This window comes from Procambarus clarkii, chromosome 10, assembly GCF_040958095.1.
Source record: "Procambarus clarkii isolate CNS0578487 chromosome 10, FALCON_Pclarkii_2.0, whole genome shotgun sequence".
Lineage (NCBI taxonomy): Eukaryota > Metazoa > Arthropoda > Malacostraca > Decapoda > Cambaridae > Procambarus > Procambarus clarkii.
In genome coordinates, this window is record NC_091159.1 from 39,782,032 (window position 1) to 39,806,548 (window position 24,517).

Consider the following 24,517-nt stretch of genomic DNA (forward strand, 5'->3'; position numbering starts at 1 on the left):
TTATATATATATATATATATATATATATATATATATATATATATATATATATAATGTCGTACCTAGTAGCCAGAACGCACTTCTCAGCCTACTATTCAAGACCCAATTTGCCTAATAAGCCAAGTTTTCATGAATTAATTGTTTTTCGACTACCTAACCTACCTAACATAACCTAACCTAACTTTTTCGGCTACCTAACCTAACCTAACCTATAAAGATAGGTTAGGTAGGGTTGGTTAGGTTCGGTCATATATATACGTTAATTTTAACTCCAATAAAAAAAAATTGACCTCATACATAATGAAATGGGTAGCTTTATCATTTCATAAGAAAAAAATTAGAGAAAATATATTAATTCAGGAAAACTTGGCTTATCAGGCAAATCGGGTCTTGCATAGTAGGCTGAGAAGTGCGTTCTGGCTACTAGGTACGACATAATAAATATAAATATATATATATATATATATATATATATATATATATAAATTGTGTATGTATGTGTGTATATGTATTATCATCCTGGTGATTAAATGTTATTAGTAATTCTGGCTATTGATGATTTATACTGCAGGTTAGGGCTGGAGCCCAAGTTGATGGCCAGTATCATTAACACAGCCACTGGAAGGTGCTGGTCAAGTGAACTATACAATCCAGTCCCTGGTGTACTGCAAAATGTTCCCTCCTCCAACAACTATGAGGTTTGTTTTTCTCAAATATCTTTTACAAATAGTTTATTCGTTAGTATCAAATGTATTTTTAGTGTTCTAGGATAATGATGTAAAAGGTATCCGAGTATAATATGACAAAAGTGCTTGAATGAATCCGAAATGTCATGTTTTGAGTGTAGCTGTTCAGCATCTACATTAATCAGAAGCCGAGAGAGATTTGTGTTAATGTGCCTTATATAATGTGCAAATTCGCAAGTTTAATGAAGTTCTTATTGTCAGGAACTTTAGTAAGTACATACAGTATATACCAATTGAATCTTGGTGGCAAGTAAAGACAAATTAACAAATAATCTAATTTTTAAGTCATTTTTGTTGGGTGCCCTGTCACATGGGAGAGTTAGAAATGAATTTATGGTAGACACAAGCAAAAAAGCCATTGCAGATGTCAATATTACAACTAAATAATTTCTTTACACAGTTTGTTATGCTGTAATGCACACTACAAACAAAATGGTAAACCACAGTAGGCAATTAACTAAAACTGGCCATCTTTCTGAAGTCTTACTTCTCGGTAAAAGGGGTAGACAGGAGGTCGGGGTGGTGCTGACTATTAACACTGGCACATAACTAACGCTTAAAGTCAGAAGAACAAGTGTTTTGTGAAGAACAAAGCACTAAACGTACAACATAAACTAATAGCCAGCAAAAAATATAAAGTACTGTACTGTTTAGAGAAGAATTTGCTACAGCCACATGAACCCAATCAACTTAATAACATATAAATCAAAGTTTTGATATGGGAAGGATTATTTGATTTCTGACATAAAAGACTGACAATGTAAAACCAAACAGCACTAAATAGGCAACACATTGCTTTAGTACTTAATGAAGTGCACAATAATTTTTTTTTGTAACCCCCATACTGCCCAGCTTTCAACACCACCAGGCACAAGAAATAAAAAAATTCAACAAACACTTTTCATCTTATAAAAGTGTTCACGTGTGTTCCCTGACCACAAGGACCACAAGGCACGGTCCTTAGAGCACACTCACTCTCACTTATGTTGTATGTTGTGCCATGACCTTTACCCCTCCTGGGGTTCCTGTTCCTCTTCACACCTATCTCTTTCTGTACAGTTGTCTCACTTACAAAATTCTTTTTCGGTTCGTGTTACCAGTATTTCCCCACATCATTCCGTCTGCCCCAGTGGAGAGTCCCCCTTCCTAAGTTTTGTAAAACCTTGATCCACATCACTAAAGCTTTTACCCCTCCTACAGTTCTGAAATGTCTTTTCCTTGAACACTTTTTCAGGAACACTTACAAGTAAAATGATCCTACTGTATTACTATACTGTACTGCATTCTGAAATAAAATATTTTTAATTAATTATTTAGCTAAGTTTTTAATATGATTTTGTTGAAACAGGGTGGCTTTGGAGCTGCTCTCATGGCAAAGGATTTGGGTTTAGCTCAGGATGCAGCAACGAAGAGTCTCACCCCGACCCCTCTTGGCTCTCTTGCACACCAGGTGAGTTGAGCCCAAGGCACAATGTTATACAATACAAGTAACATACCATTAAAGTGAGCTCATAAAAGAACTTTCAACATTTTTCTTACAATACTATATGTATTTATGGCTTAGTATATAAGAAAAATCTGTTAAGTATAGTAATTAGTTTTATATGAATTGGTTAGATTATAAACATCTTTAATTCCTTAGACAACTGACTGCAAGGTCATTAAGTAGACTACCTGAATGTGATCTTTTGAATTGGGAAGTTTTTCTTTTTTGAATGTTGAACAGTGTAACATTAGAGGGGTCCCAGTAGTACAGTCAGATTAATTTTTGACTCAAAATCGAGAATTCTGGGTTCGATTCTTGGGCGGGACAGAAATAGTTGGGCGCATTTCCTCTCACCTAATGTCTCTGTTCAGCTAGGTACCCAGGAGTTAGTCAGCTTGGTGTGGGGTTGCCTCCTGGGCAGGGTCAATAATTCTACATTAGGGGCAGGGGACCTCAATATAAGCTTAATGAGTATAAATACACTGGCTACCTGTTCCCTGACACATTGAATAATTATGAACTACAGTATATCTATGTTGCCCTCAATTCAATTTCTTTCTTGTTGCCATCAGATGTTAGAATTGTAATATAAATATACAATTATTAAGGTAATTAAAGAAGGCTGTTGTTTATATTTATTATAGATAAATGCATTTCCTTGATCCAAAATAGTTGTTTTGAAAAATATATCTATGACCCACATAGAAAAAGTGATATCTAATAAATGTTAATGAAAAGGTGCTCAAAGTGGGTGATCAATTGCAGTATCTGTGCTGTGTGGCTAAGAATATTTTTGAAGTGAAGTTGAGAAGTGGAGTTGAGAGACGAGAGAGGTATAAAATAATATACACGTGGAAGATACTGGAGGGCCAAGTACCAAATGTACACAGTAAAATAACAATGTACTGGAGTGAACGATATGGAAGAAAATGCAGAATAGAACCAGTGAAGAGCAGGGGTGCCATAGGCACAATCAAAGATCACTGTATAAACATCAGAGGTCCATGGTTGTTCAACACCCTCCTAGCAAGCATAAGAAATATTGCTGGAACAACCGTGGACATCTTCAAGAGAAAACTAGATTTATTCCTCCAAGGAGTGCCGGACCAACCGGGCTGTGGTGGGTATGTGGGCCTGCGGGTCGCTCCAAGCAACAGCCTAGTGGACCAACTCTCACAAGTCAAGCCTGGCCTTGGGCCGGCAACTAGCACACCTTGTATTTTTTATGCCATATGGTCGTATTATATTATACATTGAAGTATTATATACAATATGTAATTTTATATTCAGTGCTGTATTTTGTGCTTTATTTTCAGTAAACAAATAAGTTTAGTTTTTAGTATATATATATATATGTTGTACCTAGTAGCCAGAACTCACTTCTCAGCCTACTATGCAAGGCCCGATTTGCCTAATAAGCCAAGTTTTCATGAATTAATTGTTTTTCGACTACCTAACCTAACCTAAATTTTTCGGCTACATAACCCAACCTAACCTATAGAGATAGGGTAGGTTAGGTTAGGTAGGGTTGGTTAGGTTCGGTCATATATCTATGTTAATTTTAGCTCCAATGAAAAAAAATTGACCTCATACATAAGGAAATGGGTAGCTTTATCATTTCAAAAGAAAAAATTTAGAGAAAATATATTAATTCATGAAAACTTGGCTTATTAGGCAAATCGGGCCATGCATAGTAGGCTGAGAAGTGAGTTCTGGCTACTAGGTACGACATATATATATATATGTCGTACCTAGTACCCAAAACGCACTTCTCAGCCTACTATGCAAGGCCCGATTTGCCTAATAAGCCAAGTTTTCCTGAATTAATATATTTTCTCTTTTTTTCTTATGAAATGATAAAGCTACCCATTTCATTATGTATGAGGTCAATTGTTTTTTATTGGAGTTAAAATTAACATAGATATATGACCGAAGCTAACCAACCCTACCTAACCTAACCTAACCTATCTTTATAGATTAGGTTAGGTTAGGTAGCCGAAAAAGTTAGGTTAGGTTAGGTTAGGTAGTCGAAAAACAATTAATTCATGAAAACTTGGCTTATTAGGCAAATTGGGCCTTGCATAGTAGGCTGAGAAGTGCGTTCTGGCTACTAGGTACGTGTGTGTGTGTGTGTGTGTATATATATATATATATGTATATATATATATTATATATATATATATATATATATATATATATATATATATATATATATATTTATTTATTTATTTATTTATTTATTTATTAATGTGCGTGTGTAATTTATTTATTTCCTAGTGTAGAATAAAGAAAATGCGAGACTATGGTACTTGCAGAAAATGAAGTACAATATTGTATATGAAGGCTGAGGTGACTTAAATATTGTCAACTAACATTTTATTTAAATAGTTTTTATTATACTGTACTAAAAACTAAAATTATTTGTTTACTGAAAATAAAGCACAAAATACAGCACTGAATATAAAATTACGTACTGTATATAATACTTCAATGTATAATACGACCATATGGCATAAAAAATACAAGGTGTGCTAGTTCCAAGCTCAATATTATTAATACAAAATCTGTTTGGATAAGAAGGCATGATGGGTAAGTGGCCTATAACAGGTAGTAATCCTAATGAAAGGCCGCAGGAAGACAATACCGTTAGAAACTAAGCCAAAAATGGTAGGTAAGCATGACAGGGTGAGTGAAAGTGAAAAAATGTCCAATCATCTTTCCCAGTAGCCCTTACTTATTACACTAGGCCTGTGAGGTTTTGGTTTTACTTAACATCTTTTCAATTAAAGTTGTTGTTTTTTGGGAACCTAATTCCTACATTAAATGAGGGTCACCTGTACTTGTAATCCCAATACTACCCCTTCTTGCCCACCTTCCTCCCACCTCAATGGAAGTGGGTGGAAGGCGAGCACATTCAACCATTGAGATTAGAATGCCTATTAATTTAATAAGATATTCATATTTGGGAAGTAGAAGAACTCCCAGAACCCCATCAAGCAGGTACCAGTGTGTTCAGATATTGATTTTGAGTATAATGTAAGATTAGGAATGAAATTATGCCTTGTGTAATCACACTGCAAAAATGCACAAATTTAATAAGTGTGCTTAAAAGAAGATAATATTATGCTGAGGTCAGGAGTAGTACTGTATTTGGGAATTACACACCAAAGCAGCTGTGGTATAAACTTAGTGCATTAAATCTTGTACTCTACCTGTGAAGCTCTCCTAGCAAATTTGTATTTTTGTAACAAAACATAAAATGTAAACATAGATTCAAAAGTGTTACTGTGAATCTGCATTACTAAAATTAAAACAGCTCAAGAATGATTTGCAATGATTTATAAGATGTGATAATATAAGAACGCTTATAACTTGAAAGTTTTTGAATATGGGACAATGATGTACAAGGCAGTGGTGGGGATTTTAAGTTTTTATCACTCGGTAACAGATTTTCAAGTAATCAGTAATAAGTTTTTTCAAATACTTTCAGATTTACAGAGTTATGTGCAACTCTGGTTTAGCAGAGAAGGACTTTTCATCTGTGTTCCAGTTTCTTCAGGAACAAAGTTCAAAATGAGTGAATGTGTTTAGTATACAATAGTGGGTACTGTACTATATTTGGGACTCTCAGTGATAATGTATTTCCTGCCCGTCCTCCTAGAATGGTAGATTTGGTCAATCACACAAACACGGACCGTTAGACCAAAATTGGTAATGTTTTTTATGATTGAATTAACTCAAATGACATATACTAAAAATTGAAAAATAATTAAAGAATCTAACCTATCCAAGCATTCCTGGGCCTAATATAGTACATATACTACAAGTGTCTAAGAAATATTTAAATTTGGTTTTTTATTTATTTTTTGTGCATTCTTCAAAATTAATATATACATTCTGGAGTATTAGGGAGTATTCTGGCTGCAGCAGTCCATATTTGCACACTTGACCAAATAGTTGCAGTATTTGTACTAGATGTACAGTACTATCATTTTAGGAGGATGGGCTGTGTAATTCACTTTAGTATGAAGTAAACATATTTCATATTTTTACTGCTGTAAGTGATTATGGATGGTGAGAAAAATATGGTGTTGTAGTTGAACATCATTTAGTGTATTTACTGTAATTTCAATTGTAGATTTTTACCACTTAATTTCAATCCACCAACACCTTTCGTTCATCTTCCACAATGAGATCACATGTTTTTATTATATACAAAGTTCTCTTCTGATATTTAGAATAAATTCAATAGTTTCATATTGGTCTACTCAGCAACTGTAAATTGACTATTTATTAAAAAAAGTAAATTTTTTCATTCCATATTTTTATAATTATTCAGGATAACGAAGCCATAAGATTTCACGTCTTATCATTCATAGCACAATATAACAATTCTTGTTCCTGGATAGAAAGTGTTATTACCTAATTGATTATGCTTAAAAGGTACTGTACAGAAAAATGACTATTATTCCCCTCAAACTTTTTTTTATTTTTTTACCAGGATAGGTATTTGCCCCAGGAGTGGGCAAACAGGGTGTTCATATAACATTGGCCCAGGAGTAGCTGAACAGGGTGTTCATATAACATTGGCCCAGGAGTAGCTGAACAGGGTGTTCATATAACATTGGCCCAGGAGTAGCTGAACAGGGTGTTCATGTAACATTTATTCTATTGAAGCAACTTGCCATTATTTATGTAGTAAAGATTGGTGGAGATGAAAATAGGGAGTCTATGTATAATAACCATTTTTTGTATTAAAATGTTAAAAATTTATTGATATTTTTAAGTAAATCCTGCAGCAAGGACTTTTTGAAAACTGTAACTTCAAGAACAAGAGGTCATAGAGTCAAGCTAAGGAAGCAAAGATCCTGGAAAAATATTAGAAAGTTCTCTTGCAAACAGTGGTAGACAATTGGAACAAGTGAGGTGGTGGTGGATGTCAAAACTTTCAGTACAGTAGTTTCAAAGCATTATGTGACAGATTACTGGGAAGACTGGACTCACAAGTGAAGCTTTCATCCTGTGACTACACTTACACACCATAATTACTATGGCTGGCCAGTCAGTGACGACACTTATGATGCTTGCTCAAACTCCATTTAAGCCGTGCATTTGTTAATGACACTTGTGTTTGTAAAATGTTTAGTAGTTAAAAAATAATCGTTATACTATCCGTGGTTTGAAAGTTTTTTACTTTGTAAACAAATTTGAACTCTCTCGGTATCTCAAGGAGCTAAACTGTCACTTTACTGTTTGTCATGCAAGTAATTATCAAAAGAAGGCACCAAACCGGGAAGGCTATGTAGCACCATCAAATGTGCGGAATAATCAGAGAGCGCTAAATATCACCAAGGATGCCAATACGAGAACAGAAACGCCTAAGGCGAACGATATCAAATGTATCCGATTCACCAAGAATGTTTGTCATGTAGAAGCTCGCTCAAGACTTCATTAGTAAATGTTTATTGTATTAGTGTTGTCTTTGTTAAAAACAATGGGTGAATTTTATAAATTTTCAGCTGTACATGATCAGTTTTGTGTATACAACTAGTATGTTATAAATTAAAATTTTTGGAATATTCTATACAGTAAACATCTTTGGCTGCCAATATTTGCAAATAACAATGAGAATACCACAAATGAAAACCTTGAGTGATTGTATGTAGTGCTTATTGATCATTGACTACTGAGGAATGAGAGCTAGCCTTTAATCTCTTCTTGGCCTTTTGCACCTAATAACACATTTTTTACGTCTCTCGATGTTAAAGTTGCCGTATCTGTTCTTGAAGTTCTGGATGGAAGTGGCTTGGGTGACTCTTTTTTTTGTGCATTTGACTTGCTTACAGGGTATGCATCTTTCTATGACTTGGTTGCATTTAAGGCTTGCACTAATCCTTTTGTCCTATTTCTCTCAACTTAATGTGGCTTTTCTTGCCCTACCTTGTCTATTTACCCCTAGTATTTTTTAAGTAGTGACCAAAATTTAACTACTTCTGTTCTCCTCCTCTCTAGGATTGAGAGATGGAATTATTACCTTAGCCTGTCATGATTACATAAGTCCTCTCAGTTCTGATATTAGTCTTGTTGCAAATGTGTGTAATTTCTCATGCTTTTTCTGTGGGGAGACCTGTTGACTTCCTGAAGCTATCCAAACTGACATGTGCAATATTAGTTTGGGGTCGTCAGTCATGGGAGTTCTTATACCTACTGGGAACCACGAGCCAGAACCTGGTTCCCTCAGAGAGGTGCAGGGAGCAATGGCCTATGAATTTACATTTAAAAAACTTTGTCATAATTGCCATCGACTGGGAAAGGATCCAGAAAGATAGGCGAAACAAAACAAACCACAAGCTGGTAAAAATTGCGACCTACGTCTGAACAGAGCAAAATACCCACCCCCTCAAAAAAAAATCATGCCTTCGAACCTGCTCGTCAGCGCCTATCCCTGCCAGCTCACCACCTCAGTTCTCGACTGATGTGCATGGCGGTCAACGGTACCTCTGGCCTCAATTTCCTATTCTGGATTTTACCCTGTGTGGGTGTACCAGCAGTGTGTGTGTGTGGGGTGTGGTGGCCAGGTGTTTTATTGTATGCAGAGCTACATGCACCTAGGGTGATCTTCCCTAGGTGCTCCGTAAGTACTACCTTTGTGTTTCAGAGTTCTCTTCCCTGTGGCGTTCGGGACTCACTCACGTTTGAGGACTTTGTTGCTTGGCATTGTCTTCACCCATGGGGTACGTCAGGAGTCTTGGGCTTTCCGTTTTGTCCCAGGTAGGGAGTGTTATTGGCTGGGAGAGGCACACTGCTGCCAGTGCAGTTTGCACATGCAACGGCCGACAATTTTCTCTGGCTGCCAGTTTGTTTTGTCTTCAGGGGTCTGTTTTCTTTTAGAACATTTTTGCTTTTTGTTCACAGAGGTGGTCTGCCTAGCTTCTTATTAGGCTAGCGTAGGTTGTGTTGGTGGTTCTCCTCTGTTGCCCCCGAGGTTTCACAGCTGCTAGGGGTGGTCAGTTTGCCTGCTAACCGATAGGGTTCTACCAGCTTGGCTAGCCCCAGTGCCTGGGCTTGCCATAGGGCTTACTCACCCTACGGGCCCTGGAAAACCCCTATGGGCTCGGGGGTACCATGGACGAGTCCTCTCTCGCCTTGTGTGACGTTGAAGGTTGTTCGACGTTCCTGCCTCAGGGAGGTCCTTAGTGTGTATACCTCCTGCGAGACCTGGATTCCACCGCTGTTGGCTCTGGTTTTGTTCGAGTTCGGTTCCTCTTACACTGATCAGATGCATTACATGATTCCGATGTCATCCTGGCTTGCAGTCTGCTTCAACGATTGGTTGTTGTAGGCTCCCTGCCAGTCTGCTGGCCAGGACTGGTTCTTTTCCACCTTGCCGGGTTCGATTTGGGTCTAGATTTGGGTTCTTGGACTGTCTCCGTTTCGCTCCCTCCTACAGCTTTGCTCTGGTTTCAGTCCCGCCTTCGGCTGTTTTCAGGGGGACCTGGGTAGCTCAGCAGTTGTTTGAGCAGCAGTGTGGGGAGCCTAAACTTTGCTCTGCTGGTTCATCCGCTGAGCAGGGTTTGGTTTCGGGGGCTGTTCTGGTATCTTCTGGGCGGTCTTTTTTACCGCTCTTGCAATCACTGGGTTTGTTTCCCGGTGTCCTTGAGTCTGCTGCATCTCCGGCTTTCTCTTTGGGGTTTGGGGTCCGGTGCCATGTCGCCTTCCTCTTCCATCACTCGATGTGTTCACGGGCGCGTTGTCTTTCGATTCAGGCTTTGTGGCCAGTGTTCACCAGTCTGGTCAGGGACATTGGGGGGAGGGTGGAGCTGTCGTTATGTCGGGCTCACAGCACGGTGTGGCAGGCGCTGCGACGGATTCAGCTTCCTCGGGGTGCGATGCTCAGGCACCAATCAGACTGCTCCGCCATGCTTCATTGTTGAGACATCGAAACATGGGGATGGTTCTTCGGTCTGTGGCTCTAATACCGAGTTCTTTTAGGTGTAGATCTCCACGCCGTTAACATTCAGGGAGTGTACAATGTCCTGGCAGACGGCCTGTCATGCTTCTTTCAACAGCGTGAACAGTCACCGCCGCCTCCTTCCCAGGGCTTTATTGGACATGTGGGCATCCGGAGGTAGACCTCTTCACATTTTCCATTGTGCATGGTTCTGGTTCCTTAATACCTGGTTGATGGGGTTCTGGGAGTTCTTCTACTCGCCAAGCCCGGCCCGAGGCCAGGCTGACTGCAAGGCCTCGTGATGGACACTTTTTGGCAGGACTGGTCACAATGGGGTTTCCTGTACAGTACCTCTTTCCCGGTCTGGCTCGACTCGAATCCTATCAGGGGAGGGTGATTCTCCTGGCATCATGGTGGATGGCCCGCCTTGGTTTCAGGTGCTGCTTGCTCAGCGTCCGAACCTCGTTTTTTTTCCATAGATCCTCCTCGTTCAGTGGGTGGTAGGGCCGGTGTGGTACTTCACTGGTTTGCCTTACTCTTCCGCTCTTCGTGCAACCTGTCCCCAGACCAAGTCCATTCCATCCAGCGGTTGACCCCACAGACACATTCATAAATTTTAACTTGCTGTTCAATAAAAATAGTAATTTTCTCAAATATAAATTAATATTGTTATATATTAGAATGCTGTACATATTTAGGCATTGGTTACATTAGGTGTTTATGTTATGTTGGTGATTACAGTATTTGTATTTGTAGTAAGTGGGGTGAAGCATTTTCAGCATTGTGGTTCAAACAAAAGTCATCAGCAAAGCACTTGTTCCGGAAGTGTTCGAATAACAATCGTGTCTGTGTGTAAACCGTTTTTCATTCATAAACGGGGTTTGGCGGGCGCATGGAATGGACTTTGGCCTTTGTGTATGAGGACCAGCTGCTTTGTGTCTGGGATTCGGATGAAGGTGTATGACCATTTATTTGGTGATCCAACTCCATCCCTGTCCGGCTCGTTGTAGCCGTGAGGGAGCTTGGTGGGCGGCTGCCGGAGTGTGATGCTCCATGGGACAGTCCTCTGTTCTTTTGTGGCCTTATACTCCTGCTGCTGTCCTCACCAATTTTGCTGGACAACTTTTCCTTTTCCTTTTGTTTCGTTTTCTCCCCCCATCTTCTCCTTTCTAATTGTCATTATCCATTGACCTTGTACCTGTTTTGATGCCCGAGTGTTTGAGGAGGCATACTCTTGCACCCATAGAACTGTAGTACCCAACGTCTCAAGCAAGGGGACCCTTTTATTGTCAATCCTCCTTTCGTCACTGAACCCGATCTCGACGGACTGACGATTCTTAAGGTGGCGTTTGTGGGGCATATACTCACGACGCGCCCCGGCAAGATCGGCAACATGTCTCTTGTTGGGTGTCCTGCCTCTAATTGTGGCTCTGTGGTGGGTGTGGGGGCACATTCGTGAATAAAAGTCTTTCCTCTCATCTCTATGTCAATGTTCCTCTTTTACCTTCTCGGGCTCGTGAGGTGGGCGACCAAGCCCCCGAGTCGGCCTGTGCTGGAAGACCGGGCTCTGTAGTTCCCGCTGCATTGGGCCCCGACCTTGCTCCTCCTTTGACCCTCCTGACTACTCCCCTTGGCTCCCCTCCCTTCCTCTGTGGTTGGGTTGAGCCCCAAGCTCCCAGTGGTGACCACTTCGTCCCCTGGTGCGGCTCAGTCTCTAGTTATGATTACTGCACCTTTTATCCCCTCTCTGGGGGTTCTCAATGCCATCCTTGCCACGGCCGCACTCGCTCGATTCCTTCCCGTACTGATGCGTATCAAGCCTTGTTTGGTCCCGCTTCGTGGGCCAAATACTTTGATCGCCTCCTGACGATTTCGCCCTCCATAGGCACCTTGTTGATTCAGCAGATGCCTCTGTTACCTTCAACCCCACCTGTCTCTGTACACATGCCGTTGCTGTTCCTTTTCAGGATGCAGCCTCCCGCTTGGCCGCCTTATCCTGCCTTGGCAAGACCCCTGTTTGGGTCTCGAAGAACGCTCGGTTGAATGCCAGTGTTGGCACTATTCTCCTCCCACCCCATGTTGCAACTGGTGTTCGAAATCTACAGGACTGTCACGAAGATAGTCCATCTGTGGCTAACTGCCAACAAACTCACCCTTAACATTGACAAAACCTTCTATATTCTGTTTGGCAAAAAATCCTCTAATCAAATAAATCTCAAAATAAACAATACCCAAATTTGTAACAAATTAGATGGCAAATTCCTTGGCATTCTCATTGACCACAAGCTTAATTTCCAGGCACATTCTAAACATATCAAAAAAAGTTTCAAAAACTGTGGGCATTCTTTCTAAGATCAGATATTATGTACCACGCCCTGCCCTGGTGACTCTCTATTACTCCCTTATCTATCCATATCTCAACTATGGTATTTGTGCTTGGGGCTCTACTACCCAAAATCACTTACGTCCTCTAATTACTCAACACAAAGCTGCTATTAGGACAATATCCAATTCTGGCCCCAGACATCACTCGGTACCCCTACTTAAATCTCTGAATATGTTAGACATTAAGTCACTGCACATTCTCTCATGTGTATTATACATATATAAAACGCTAAACTATAATGCCAATCCTGATCTCAAAAGCTTCATAGAAGGTTGTATCAGAACCCATGAGCATCACACCAGAAATAAATACAGTTTTGATATTCCTAGAGTACGACTTAATCAAACTAGAAATGCTCTACAAATCAAGGGGCCCAGAATGTGGAATGACCTTCCCAACCATGTTAAAGACTGTACCTCTCTCAACCAGTTTAAGTTAAAAGCGAAGCTATACCTAATAAATTCCCTGTAACCTACCTTACCCTTCTATTGTCAACCAATGTCTGTTTTTTTTTCTTTAAAGAGCACTGTTTGTCGACATAATTGTATTTGTGCTGCTTTTTCATCTATGTTTTCATTTCTTGTTTTCATTCTACTCATTATGCTCAATTAGTATTAAGCTTGTCATTTAAGTTTATCATGCCCGAAACGCTTTGCGTAATAGTGGCTTTAGGCATTGTATGTACTAGCTCTACCTATAAGTCAAACAATCCTTGTAAATATTTATTGTATGTATGTACCTTACCTAAATAAAATTGTATTGTATTGTATTGTATTGTATTATATTCGGCATATCCTTGAAGCCCAGGGCCATTCTGTCCTCCAGGTAGACTCATTTACTCGTCCCCCTTGTCGCCGTCAACCCCGTCGGGTAGTGAAGATTGCCTTTGATGGCCCTTCCGGCCTCTGTCATTCTTGCTGGTGCTAGGTGCTCCGTCCAGGAGTACATTCCCTCTCCTCGGCTCTGTAATAAGTGCTGGAGGTTTGGGCATGGAGCCCTCCGCTGCTCCGGTACTCTCTCTCTCTCTCTCTCTCTCGTGTGTGTGGGGACGAGGTTACTCTAAGTCGGAGTGCCCTTCTCTCCAGGCTCGCTGCCTCAATTGCGGTGAGGCCCACCCTACCTTCTGCACATGTATACATTACAAGCTTGAGGGGGCCGTCTTCAACTTGAAGCACCGGAAACGTTTGTCTTTTCCCGAAGCGAGGCGCCAATTTCGCAGTCTCCCACCTTATGCTAACATCTCTTATGCTCGCGTGTTGCTCACCAGAATTCAAAAGAGACAGGGAAGAAGAGAGGATAAACGGCTCAAGAAGGTGGTCCCAGGTGTTCGTCCGGCCATCACCCCAAAGGGAATGACAAATGCAATCCTCCAGCAGGAGCACAGGCTCCGGCAAGGAGTCAAGTAGGTGTTTCAGATCGGGAAGAAAAAGCGGGACACTGGGGGAGATAAATGGAACAAACGGTGTACCATTTCCCCACAAAGATATGAGCAGCAGAACAATGGAGAGGCGAAGGAGAAAGAAAGAAAGAAAGAAAGAAAGAAAGAGAGAGAGAGAGAGAGAGAGAGAGAGAGAGAGAGAGAGAGAGAGGAGAGAGAGAGGAGAGGGAGAGAGAGAGAGGAGAGAGAGAGAGAGAGAGAGAGAGAGAGAGAGAGAGAGAGAGAGAGAGAGAGAGAGAGAGAGAGAAGAGAGAGGAGAGAGAAGAGGAGAGAGAGAGAAGAGAGAGAGAGAGAGGAGAGAGAGAGAGAGAGAGAGAGAGAGAGAGAGAGAGAGAGAGAGAGAGAGAGAGAGTGCGAGAGTGTGAGAGTGAGTGTGAGAGTGAGAGTGAGAAAGAGAGAGAGAGAGAGAGAGAGAGAGAGAGAGAGAGAGAGAGAGAGAGAGAGAGAGAGAGAGAGAGAGAGAGAGAGCGAGAGAGAGAGAGAGAGAGAGTGAGAGTGAGAGTGTGAGTGAGTGAGAGTGAGTGAGAGAGAGAGGAGAGAGGGGGGGAGGGAGGGAGGAGGGGGAGGAATAGCCACGAAAGCGTCCAGGACGAGCACCAAGTATCGGCTCCTGGAGACAGACACAAAGTAGTGAAAACCGCGAAATCAGAAGTTGGAGTTCAAGGAAATTGGCACAATAACCCCGAACGTTCCATTGAAGAATAGACATCGACGAGAAGAGAAAAGGCAACAACAGAGAACAAGGAAGAAACAAAGGCGAAAGAGGAACATAGCACGTTAAAGAAGATCAGGGTCAACCAAGTCAGGGTTAGGGGGAATGGGTAAACTGAGCAATGACTGACTGGTAAACTGAGTGTCAGAAGTAGGGGCCGAGAAAGAAAGCGAAGCCTTCTTACCTGCCGGGGAGGAGGAGGGAGAGCCAGGCTTACGCTTCTGACTTAAAGAGACAGGTGTCGCAGTTACTACGTACTGGGCAACAGAATCCAACGTCTCAACAGAAGCTGAACGAGAGCACACATGACGGCCGTTAGGAGAGCGATGGACATCAGCCCGCACTGACAGGCGGCAGGGAGAGCCCAAGAAGCGGGACCAAACAAGGCTTGATATGGATCAGAACAGGAAGGAATTGAGCGAGTGCGGCCGTGTCGAGGATGGCGTTGAGAACCCCTAGAGGGGGGTTAAAAGGCGCAATAGTCACAACTAGAGATTGAGCCGTGCCAGGGGGACGAGGTAGTCACCACTGGGGGCTTGAGGCTCGACCCAACCACAGACGAGGGAGGGGAGCCAAGGGAAGTAGTCAGAAAGGCCAAAGGAGGAGCAAGGTCGGGGCCCAATGCAGCGGAGACTACAGAGCCCGGTCTCCCAACACGGACTGACTCGGGGGCTTCGTTGCCCACCCCACGAGCCTGAGAAGGTAAAAGAGGAACAGAAATCAACATAAGTACGGAAAGAGAGACATTCATTCACAAATGTGCCCCCACACCCACCATGGAGCCACAATTAGAGGCAGGACACCCAACAAGAAGCTATCGCTGATCATGCTGGAGCCTCCTAGGGGTGCATCGTGAGTATACGCCCCACAAACGCGCACTTAAGAACCATCAGTCCGTCGAGATCGGGTTCAGTGACAAAAGGAGGATTGACAATAAAAGGTTCCCCTCGCTCTCGACGTTGGGTACTACAGTTCTACTGGTGCGAGTATGGCTCCTCAAGCACCCGGGCGTCAAAATAGAAGAAGTGATGGGGTGCATCTATCGAGAGCTGGGGTTGTTGCTGTTGCGAACTCGTTAGAAGAAGTGGTTAGAGGTGTTTGTTTGGGTTTAAACTGTTAGTAGATAGAGGTATGGGAATTGATTTGGAGGAAGGAGGTAATAAAAGTATGTGTTTGTGGGAGAAAGGAATTGGCAAAACGATCAGGGAAAGAGAAGGTCCGCAAAATAACAATTCACTTAGGGTATATTACACTAACAGTAGAAGTCTAAGAAATAAAATTAACGAATTAAATGCTCTTGTCTGCACAGAAAAAATAGATATTATTGCACTTACCGAAACGTGGATGAATGTAGAAAATAGAGAACTATTAGCTGAATATCAAATATATGGATTTAAACTATTTCACACAGATAGATATATTAGACGAGGAGGTGGCGTAGCCATATATGTTAGGGACAATTTGAAATGTAGTCTCAAAGAGGGAATCAAAACAGAGCCACACACAGAAACTATTTGGATTCAATTAAATGAAAAAGCTAATAATATTATAATAGGAGTAATATATAGGCCACCAAATTTAGACAGAATGGAAGCAAAGCATCTATGGGATGAAATATCTAGAGCATCTAGATCTAACAGTATTTATGTCATGGGTGACTTTAATTTTAGCGGAATAAACTGGTTGAACAAAACAGGGAATAGTGAAGCAGAAGATTTTCTAGAATTAATTGACGATTGCTTTCTTACGCAACACATTAAGGAACCAACACGGGAAAATAATATTTTAGATTTAGTGTTAACTAACAGGGAAACGCAAATTAATGACATCGAAATAGGGAGTGAGCTAGGGAGCAGTGATCACAAAGAAATCAGATTTAGCATAGAATGGAATAGACCAGTAGGAGAAAATTCTGTTAAAGTGCCAGATTTTCGAAAAGCTGATTTTAATAGCCTAAGAAATTTTTTTGGGTCAAATTGATTGGAAAGTCTTGGGTATGGGGTGTGGGCCGGTCTTGGAGCGAGACATGAACCCAGCGATAGGTGACTTAAATGGGGATTTCGATGTGGATTCAATATATAACTTATTTAAGAATATTCTAAACAAAGCACAGGAACGTAGTATACCATACAAATTGAATAGATCGAATACTAATGACCCAAAGTGGATAACAAAGAATTTGAAGAACCTTATAGGTAAAAAGAGAGCTTGGTACAAAACGATTAAAAATGGGGAGGTCACTTTAGAACAGGAATTCGTACAACTGGTTAGAAATGTTAAAAAAGAGATAAGGAAAGCAAAAAGAAACTATGAAGTTCGCATAGCAAGGCAAGCAAAGACAAATCCTAAAGGGTTTTTTCAGTTATATCGTACCAAGACTAGGGAAAGGATAGGTCCATTAAAAACTGAGACAGGTCAAATAACAGATAGTGATGAAGAGATGAGTAGTATTTTTAATAAATATTTTGTATCTGTATTTACTAAAGAGGAACTTAACAATATGCCTTCAGCCGAACAAGTCTATGTGGGTGGGGACGAGGACAGGTTGACGAGTTTAACAGTTACCAGGGAGGATGTTCTTAAACAAATAGTAAAACTCAAACCAAACAAATCCCCAGGGCCGGATGAAGTGTTTGCCAGGGTGCTTAAAGAATGCAAAGAGGAGCTTTGTGACCCACTGTCAACCATATTTAATAAATCAATAGAGTCAGGCAGAGTGCCAGAGTTTTGGAAAGTTGCTAATGTGATACCAGTTTTTAAGAAAGGAGATAGATCACTTGCGTCTAACTATCGACCAATTAGCCTAACGTCTATTGTGGGAAAGTTACTCGAATCTATAATAGCAAATAAAATTCGTCTTCATCTTGAAAAACATAAATTAATAATTGAGTCGCAACATGGTTTTATAAATGGCCGTTCATGTTTAACAAATTTGTTATCTTTTTTTCTAGCATTGTTGAGGCAGTTGATAGTGGTAAGGATTGCGATGTTGTATACCTTGACTTTAGCAAAGCTTTTGATACAGTGCCACATGAAAGACTGATTAAAAAGATAGAGTCTCATGGTATTGGGGGTGCTATATTAAGCTGGATTAGGGCATGGCTATACCAAAGGAAACAGAGAGTTAGTATAAATGGAATCAAGTCAGAGTGGGAAAATGTTGTAAGTGGAGTGCCTCAAGGCTCTGTCCTGGGACCTCTGTTGTTATATATATATAAATGATTTAGATTCAGGTTTGAGTAGCAACATTTGCAAATTTGCCGATGATACGAAAATCGGTAGGGAAATTAATTCGGAGGAGGACTCACTATCACTTCAAGTTGATCTAGATAGGGTTTTGAAATGGTCAAAGGATTGGCAGATGCAGTTTAATGCTGATAAATGTAAAGTTCTGAGGTTAGGTAATGATGATAGAGTTACAAGATACGAGCTAGATGGTGTTGTGATTGCGAAGTCGGATTGCGAAAGGGATCTGGGAGTTATGATTAGTAAGAATTTAAAACAAAAGGATCAATGCATAAATGTTCGTAATAAGGCAAATCGGACACTTGGATTTATTAATCGCAGCGTTAGTAACAAGACACCTGGTGTGGTTCTCAAGCTATATCTTGCTCTTGTTAGGCCCCATTTAGATTATGCAGTTCAGTTTTGGTCGCCATATTATAGAATGGATATAAATTCACTTGAACGTGTCCAGCGTAGGATGACTAAGTTAATTCCCCAAATTAGAAATCTTTCATATGAAGAAAGATTAACAAAGCTTAAGTTGCATTCACTGGAAAGGCGAAGAGTTAGGGGTGACATGATAGAGGTTTACAAGTGGATGAATGGATATAACCGGGGGGATATTAATAGGGTATTAAAAGTATCAACACAGGACAGAACACGAAACAATGGGTATAAATTGGATAAGTTTAGATTTAGGAAAGACTTGGGTAAATACTGGGTCAGTAACAGGGTTGTTGATTTGTGGAACCAATTGCCGCGTAACATTGTAGAGGTGGGGTCCCTCGATTGTTTCAAGCACGGGTTGGACAAGTATATGAGTGGGATTGGGTGGTTATAGAATAGGAGCTGCCTCGTATGGGCCAATAGGCCTTCTGCAGTTACCTTTGTTCTTATGTTCTTAAGTCCAAAAAGATAACCAAAACAAGCAAAAGGTCGGCAGAAAACGACAATCAGATAGGAGAAGAGGGGGGGAAAAACGAAACAGAAGGAAAAGTCATTCAGCACAATTAGAGAGGACAGCAGCAGGAGCACAAGGCTACAAAAGGACAGAGGACTGTCCCAAGGAGCATCACACTGGCAGCCACCCACCAAGGCCCCCCCCCCTCACGACAACAACGAGCTGAACAGGGAGGGAGGGCGGTGCTTTTTACACCTTTTTGTGTGCACCAGGGTAGTCAGTGATGCGCAAAAAAAAAAAAAAAAGTCTACAGGTCCAGTAAAACATGAGATTCATCACAGTAGTTTAATTATATACATACTGTACATACACACCTGCCAGACTTGATGCATAGTGTACCTGCAGGATTCTGAGAAAATAAAATCAAACTTCTGCATAATTTTATATACCGAGATCTTACAATTATTAGTTATAATGTGTGTGTGGGACAAAAGCCACATTCATCAATGTTTTGTCAGATACATCCTTGAAAAGCCAGGATTTAGGTCAACAAACATTAACTTTGCTGTGAATATAAAAGCCTAAATATTTGGACTAGATCCTTTTGAATCTAGTTAATGAGATTACAGAACCTATGTGAGTAACATCTTGACCCTTAAGGAGAAATAAGTTATGCAGAATAGATGATATAACCTTTATAGGGCTATCCTACACAATGACATGGGGTCACGAATAAACTGTTAAAGGTAAAGACAACACAATCTGTCACCCTCAAACAGGTATTAGCTACGAGTATCATTCCTTAAATGTAAACCATATTTGAAGGCACATGTTAACACACCAGCAAGACTGGAGTTCAGTCCCTAAGTGTGTGTAATAATCACAATCTCATAATCTGGGCAAGAATAATATCAGTATTAGCTACCATTCATGTCTCAACCACATAGATCAGTAATTACCAGAAGTGCACTCTCAACCAGCTAACACACCAACTCCAGCTATAATTCATAAAACAACAAAATATACAATTGCACCTTCATGGTAGACTTTAATATTGTTTATGGTTATACATGTAAGCATTTCTTAGGATGAATATATGATTAAGCTCAGCCCAATGAAGTCATTTTGTTCAATATATAACCGTACTAACAACCTCAATGAAACTACAAAATGTTGTGTAGACATCACAAGTTAAATAATAATACTGGTATATAAAGGATTGGGCCTAAGTATATATTTAAACATGGAGGGATTTTCTTATACAAATTAACAATCTCTACATTATATGAAAGTACATGTTCTACATTTATATAAACCTACAATAAAAAATTCAACTTTTTTGTAACAGTAATTAACAAAACTGTTTCAATATTAATGTGTTGCACATAGCTCAAAATTACATATAAAGATGTGAATGCTAGTTACTTTCCCCTGTATTTCACATAGTTGATGCAATAGTACAAATTGCCCTCCACTATATTTGTTCAAATTGCCCTTCCATTATTGAAAGCATATACAATGTACTATGCATCCGAGTTCATATATTAGACACATTTTAACACTAATAAAATGAGTTTACAGCATCCTAAACAGCTGGTTGACAATTACAACTATAAGTCCTTCAATGTGCTTTTAAAATTGGATCTTTAGGAAAAACGATGCAACATTCTCAAAGCAAAAGTTTAAAAATATGGTTTTGCATTAAATTTTGTATTTTTTGTTTTCAAATTTAATACAGAAATAAAGAGATTGGTTTTAGGGGAGGGAGGGAGGGAGGGAGTGTGTGTTGTGTGCATACACTGGTCATTGTCAGCCACTACACATAACAATGGGTGGTCCAGCTTTACACAAATAGGATTTTGCATAATTTAAAAAGTTACTGGATAATGCTCATGTAAGTCGGATGCATTCTTTTAGTTTATAAGGATATTAAGCACTCTAATGCATGCAATATATATTCAATATCACAGGGGTACCATTTACCTTAGCACATTACTAATATTTCAAAAATCAAGGGGCCTATCAAATACATAATTAAATAAGTTTTATAAGAGTAATTTTATATATATATATATATATAATATATATATATATATATATATATATATATATAATTATATAATATATATATATTATATATATATATATTTGAAGTCAGCTTTATAGGCTACTAGTTCTGGCTACTAGGTACGACATATATATATATATATTATATATAATATATATATATATATATATATATATATATATATATATGTCGTACCTAGTAGCCAGAACGCACTTCTCAGCCTACTATGCAAGGCCTGATTTGCCTAATAAGCCAAGTTTTCCGGAATTAATATATTTTCTCTAATTTTTTTCCTATGAAATGATAAAGCTACCCATTTCATTTCGTATGAGGTCAATTTTTTTTTATTGGAGTTAAAATTAACGTAGATATATGACCGAACCTAACCAACCCTACCTAACCTAACCTAACCTATCTTAATAGGTTAGGTTAGGTTAGGTGTCCGAAAAAGTTAGGTTAGGTAGTCGAAAAACAATTAATTCATGAAAACTTGGCTTATTAGGTAAATCGGGCCTTGCATAGTAGGCTGAGAAGTACGTTCTGGCTACTAGGTACGACATATATATGTATATATATATATACATATATATATATCTGGATGGCAAAATTATAAGTCTACAAACATAAGGAATGATTTCAAATCATGGAGGTATGTGTATGAAGCAGGTGAAATAAAAAAGAAAAAAAAAGTGTGGATGAGATCTGGTGTATGAGGAAGGCACTGATGTAGATGCATGGGAAGCACTAGAATATATTGGAATAAGCAAAGGCCAATGATTGGGTCAGAAGTGAAATGCACAAATCCAGTTCAACCTGAAAAGGTAATCTACTGGGAATATAATCATTTTGCAAGATCAATTACCATATGTTGAGGGAGTACACAGCATGACTTCCAAAATCTGGAGTTTATACTTGCAGATACGGGGAAGGCCCGGGGGTCCAAATTTTGTACAATCCATTCACAGTTATAATATACTCTAGTAGTTTTGGTAGATTGGTTGATATAGTACTATAAAATATATTTGTTGTTTGGCTGTAGTTTATGTTCAGTACTGGAACCAATATCTGGATGTTGATATGATGCACATGCACATCATTGGAGTGTTAACAATGCAGTCTCTCCAGACTTTTTGTACACAAATTATGTCGGCACAAACTCTTCAGCATTTTCAGGTTTCCTTTATACACACACACACCCCGTTTAACACCATCCTGCACAGCACCCATTCGCTATTGCAGTACTGTATCTTAACAAATTAATCAAGTTGAAAGTGTATACAGATATGAATTGGGAGGTGGATTGGAAGGAGTGTGTATGGGAAAATATACTGTAGTTTACATGTTATGTACTGTGATGTCCTTCCCTTCCTCATCATAATCCAACACGGAATAAAAATCCAATATCAAAAGAAAAACCACTTGTCAACCGGGGCACATTTGAAACAGGAATTTACTACTAAAAAATAAAAGTTGCCCAATACTGTACACTTTCACCATTAGGTTTAACTGCCAAAGAAATACAGTCAGGAATTAATCAGACAGCTGAGTATTTACCAAAAAAAAAAAAAAATACTTGATTAAATGGCAAGAAAGGAGTATTTTGCAAGAACAGTTTAACAGCTATACTTCAAGTAATGAACATGTATCAAGAGAGACCATAATGTGAGACTAGTTCAGAGGTATTTAAGGCATCAATTCACATAATGAACACTTCAGGGTTTAAATAAGATTATTAAAACCTGGGCATATCCCATATCTGTCCTCAAACAATCTTGTGTAGTCTTGACAACATTTAGAGAATTAAAAACATGGTGGCCTATGCAGTATGGCACATCCCACAATATTATCTTTACTAACAAAAAATTTATTACTTGGCAGTTAGTCTTGACAACCCTTCCAAAACACAATGACAATTTTAGGTTTTTACAAAATAAAGCATGTATATAATACAGAAGATGAAGTTAAATAAGCGGGACAGTTTACAAGTTTACAGCAGTAATACGAGGGGGGGGGGGGAATAAAATGTCAATGAGACTACACAAGAGTAGCAACAATCTTACTATGCTGTACTCAAGAGTCTTACAACAACCCAATTCTCAACTTAACTGGTTTAGATCATGTGGACACATGTTTAATATTAAGTAATACATAATTTAATTGACTGGTAAGTCAAAATCATATGATGTTAACTAGACTTCATTAGTCAACAGTATACAGCTGTTATTTTTTATATACCTGTATATATATATAATTACACAATAAATCTAATTATAATTATTTTAAGATTTTTAATGAATTTTTATATTCATTACATTGAATTGGCATTTGTTAGCCCTACTTCTTGTCATGCCAATTATATTTATATTAGCTCCAAAATTAGTGTCCGTGAACCTAACTGAGGTTATGTTACGCTGCCTCCGGAACTTGACACTTCAACTGGTGCTAGGTTAACGCTACATGGGCTGTCAATTATATTCACAAGGTAAAACCAATTTAACAAACTATATATGACCTTGTCTTAAAATGCTAGATCATTTGGATAATGAAGACTTGATTTTTATGCTAATTATTTAAATTCAATTTAGGTCTAATTTAGTTTCTTACCACAAAATGGCATATTCCAAGTAAGGAATTTCCAAGCCTAAGGTGAGTAGAAAGCTTTTTAGTCAATGTCAGTTCTCACGTTACTGAATTAAATAACTTGAGTATTTGTTTAACTCCCCCCTCAGAGGCAATGAAGGTAATAAACATCCAAGATGAATAAATCCATGATGCCCAAAATATAAGATAAAGCAGAAAATAATTAGGTAAACTGGGACTAGAATTTGGTTTTCATGAAGAAACTAAAGGGTTATTAAAAACTACTGTCAACCCAAAGTGCTAGCAAATAAAGTCGAGAAATGCATTTTTTTATTACTCGTTCATGGCTACAAAGTCGATTCAGATTTACCGATATATTTACAGCACATCATGAAAATTCAGTACAGCAATAAGTACTATACTGTGAATTTTTGGGGGGCATAGCCACAATTATTATTACAAATACCATGACTATGATATTGACAGTATCATTATAAAAGCACCATTGTTTATCACAATAATATTATAAACAAATTCAAATAAATTAATCCTGTACCTTAAAAGATTAAAACAAAATGCTCACAGATGTACACAGCAGCTGCATCAGTTTAAACGGTGCATTATCTCAGCTGATCAAAACCTGCTAACAGAACATGATACACCACTTACATTACTCTCTAAAAAGTGTATTCATGTTCTATTAAGTACCATGAAAAAAAAATTAAGATCTCACACCATTTATCAAATCAATGAGAATCTACTTGTAATTACCCTTTACATGAAAAGGCAAGAACACAAGTCAGAGTGGTTACTAGTAACGAGTGCCCGACTTGCCACTGGAAGAGCTTAAAACATCACAATTTTGTAAAGAGCATTGCTGCACTTCCACTACTTCCATACTGAACACTGACCTGTTCAAGTCTACAATATTGATGGAAATTTCCCTGTCATATAGGATTGTACATAAGATGGATTGTTTTCATATGAATAAGTCAAGATTATGTACAAAGGTGTATGATAAGAC

At 39.1% G+C, this 24,517-nt stretch overlaps 1 protein-coding gene across 1 annotated transcript in view; it reads left to right on the forward strand.

Moving 5' to 3' along the window:
• The window catches only part of LOC123745512 (3-hydroxyisobutyrate dehydrogenase, mitochondrial), a 31,289-nt gene extending 24,284 nt beyond the window's left edge, over positions 1-7,005 (forward strand). The window contains exons 6-8 of the mRNA XM_069321901.1: positions 572-698; positions 2,095-2,196; positions 5,723-7,005. Coding sequence (XP_069178002.1) covers positions 572-698; positions 2,095-2,196; positions 5,723-5,809 — 316 coding nt within the window. The 3' untranslated portion in view covers positions 5,810-7,005. The remainder of the gene's footprint in view (positions 1-571; positions 699-2,094; positions 2,197-5,722) is intronic.
• The last annotated feature ends 17,512 nt before the right edge of the window (positions 7,006-24,517 follow it).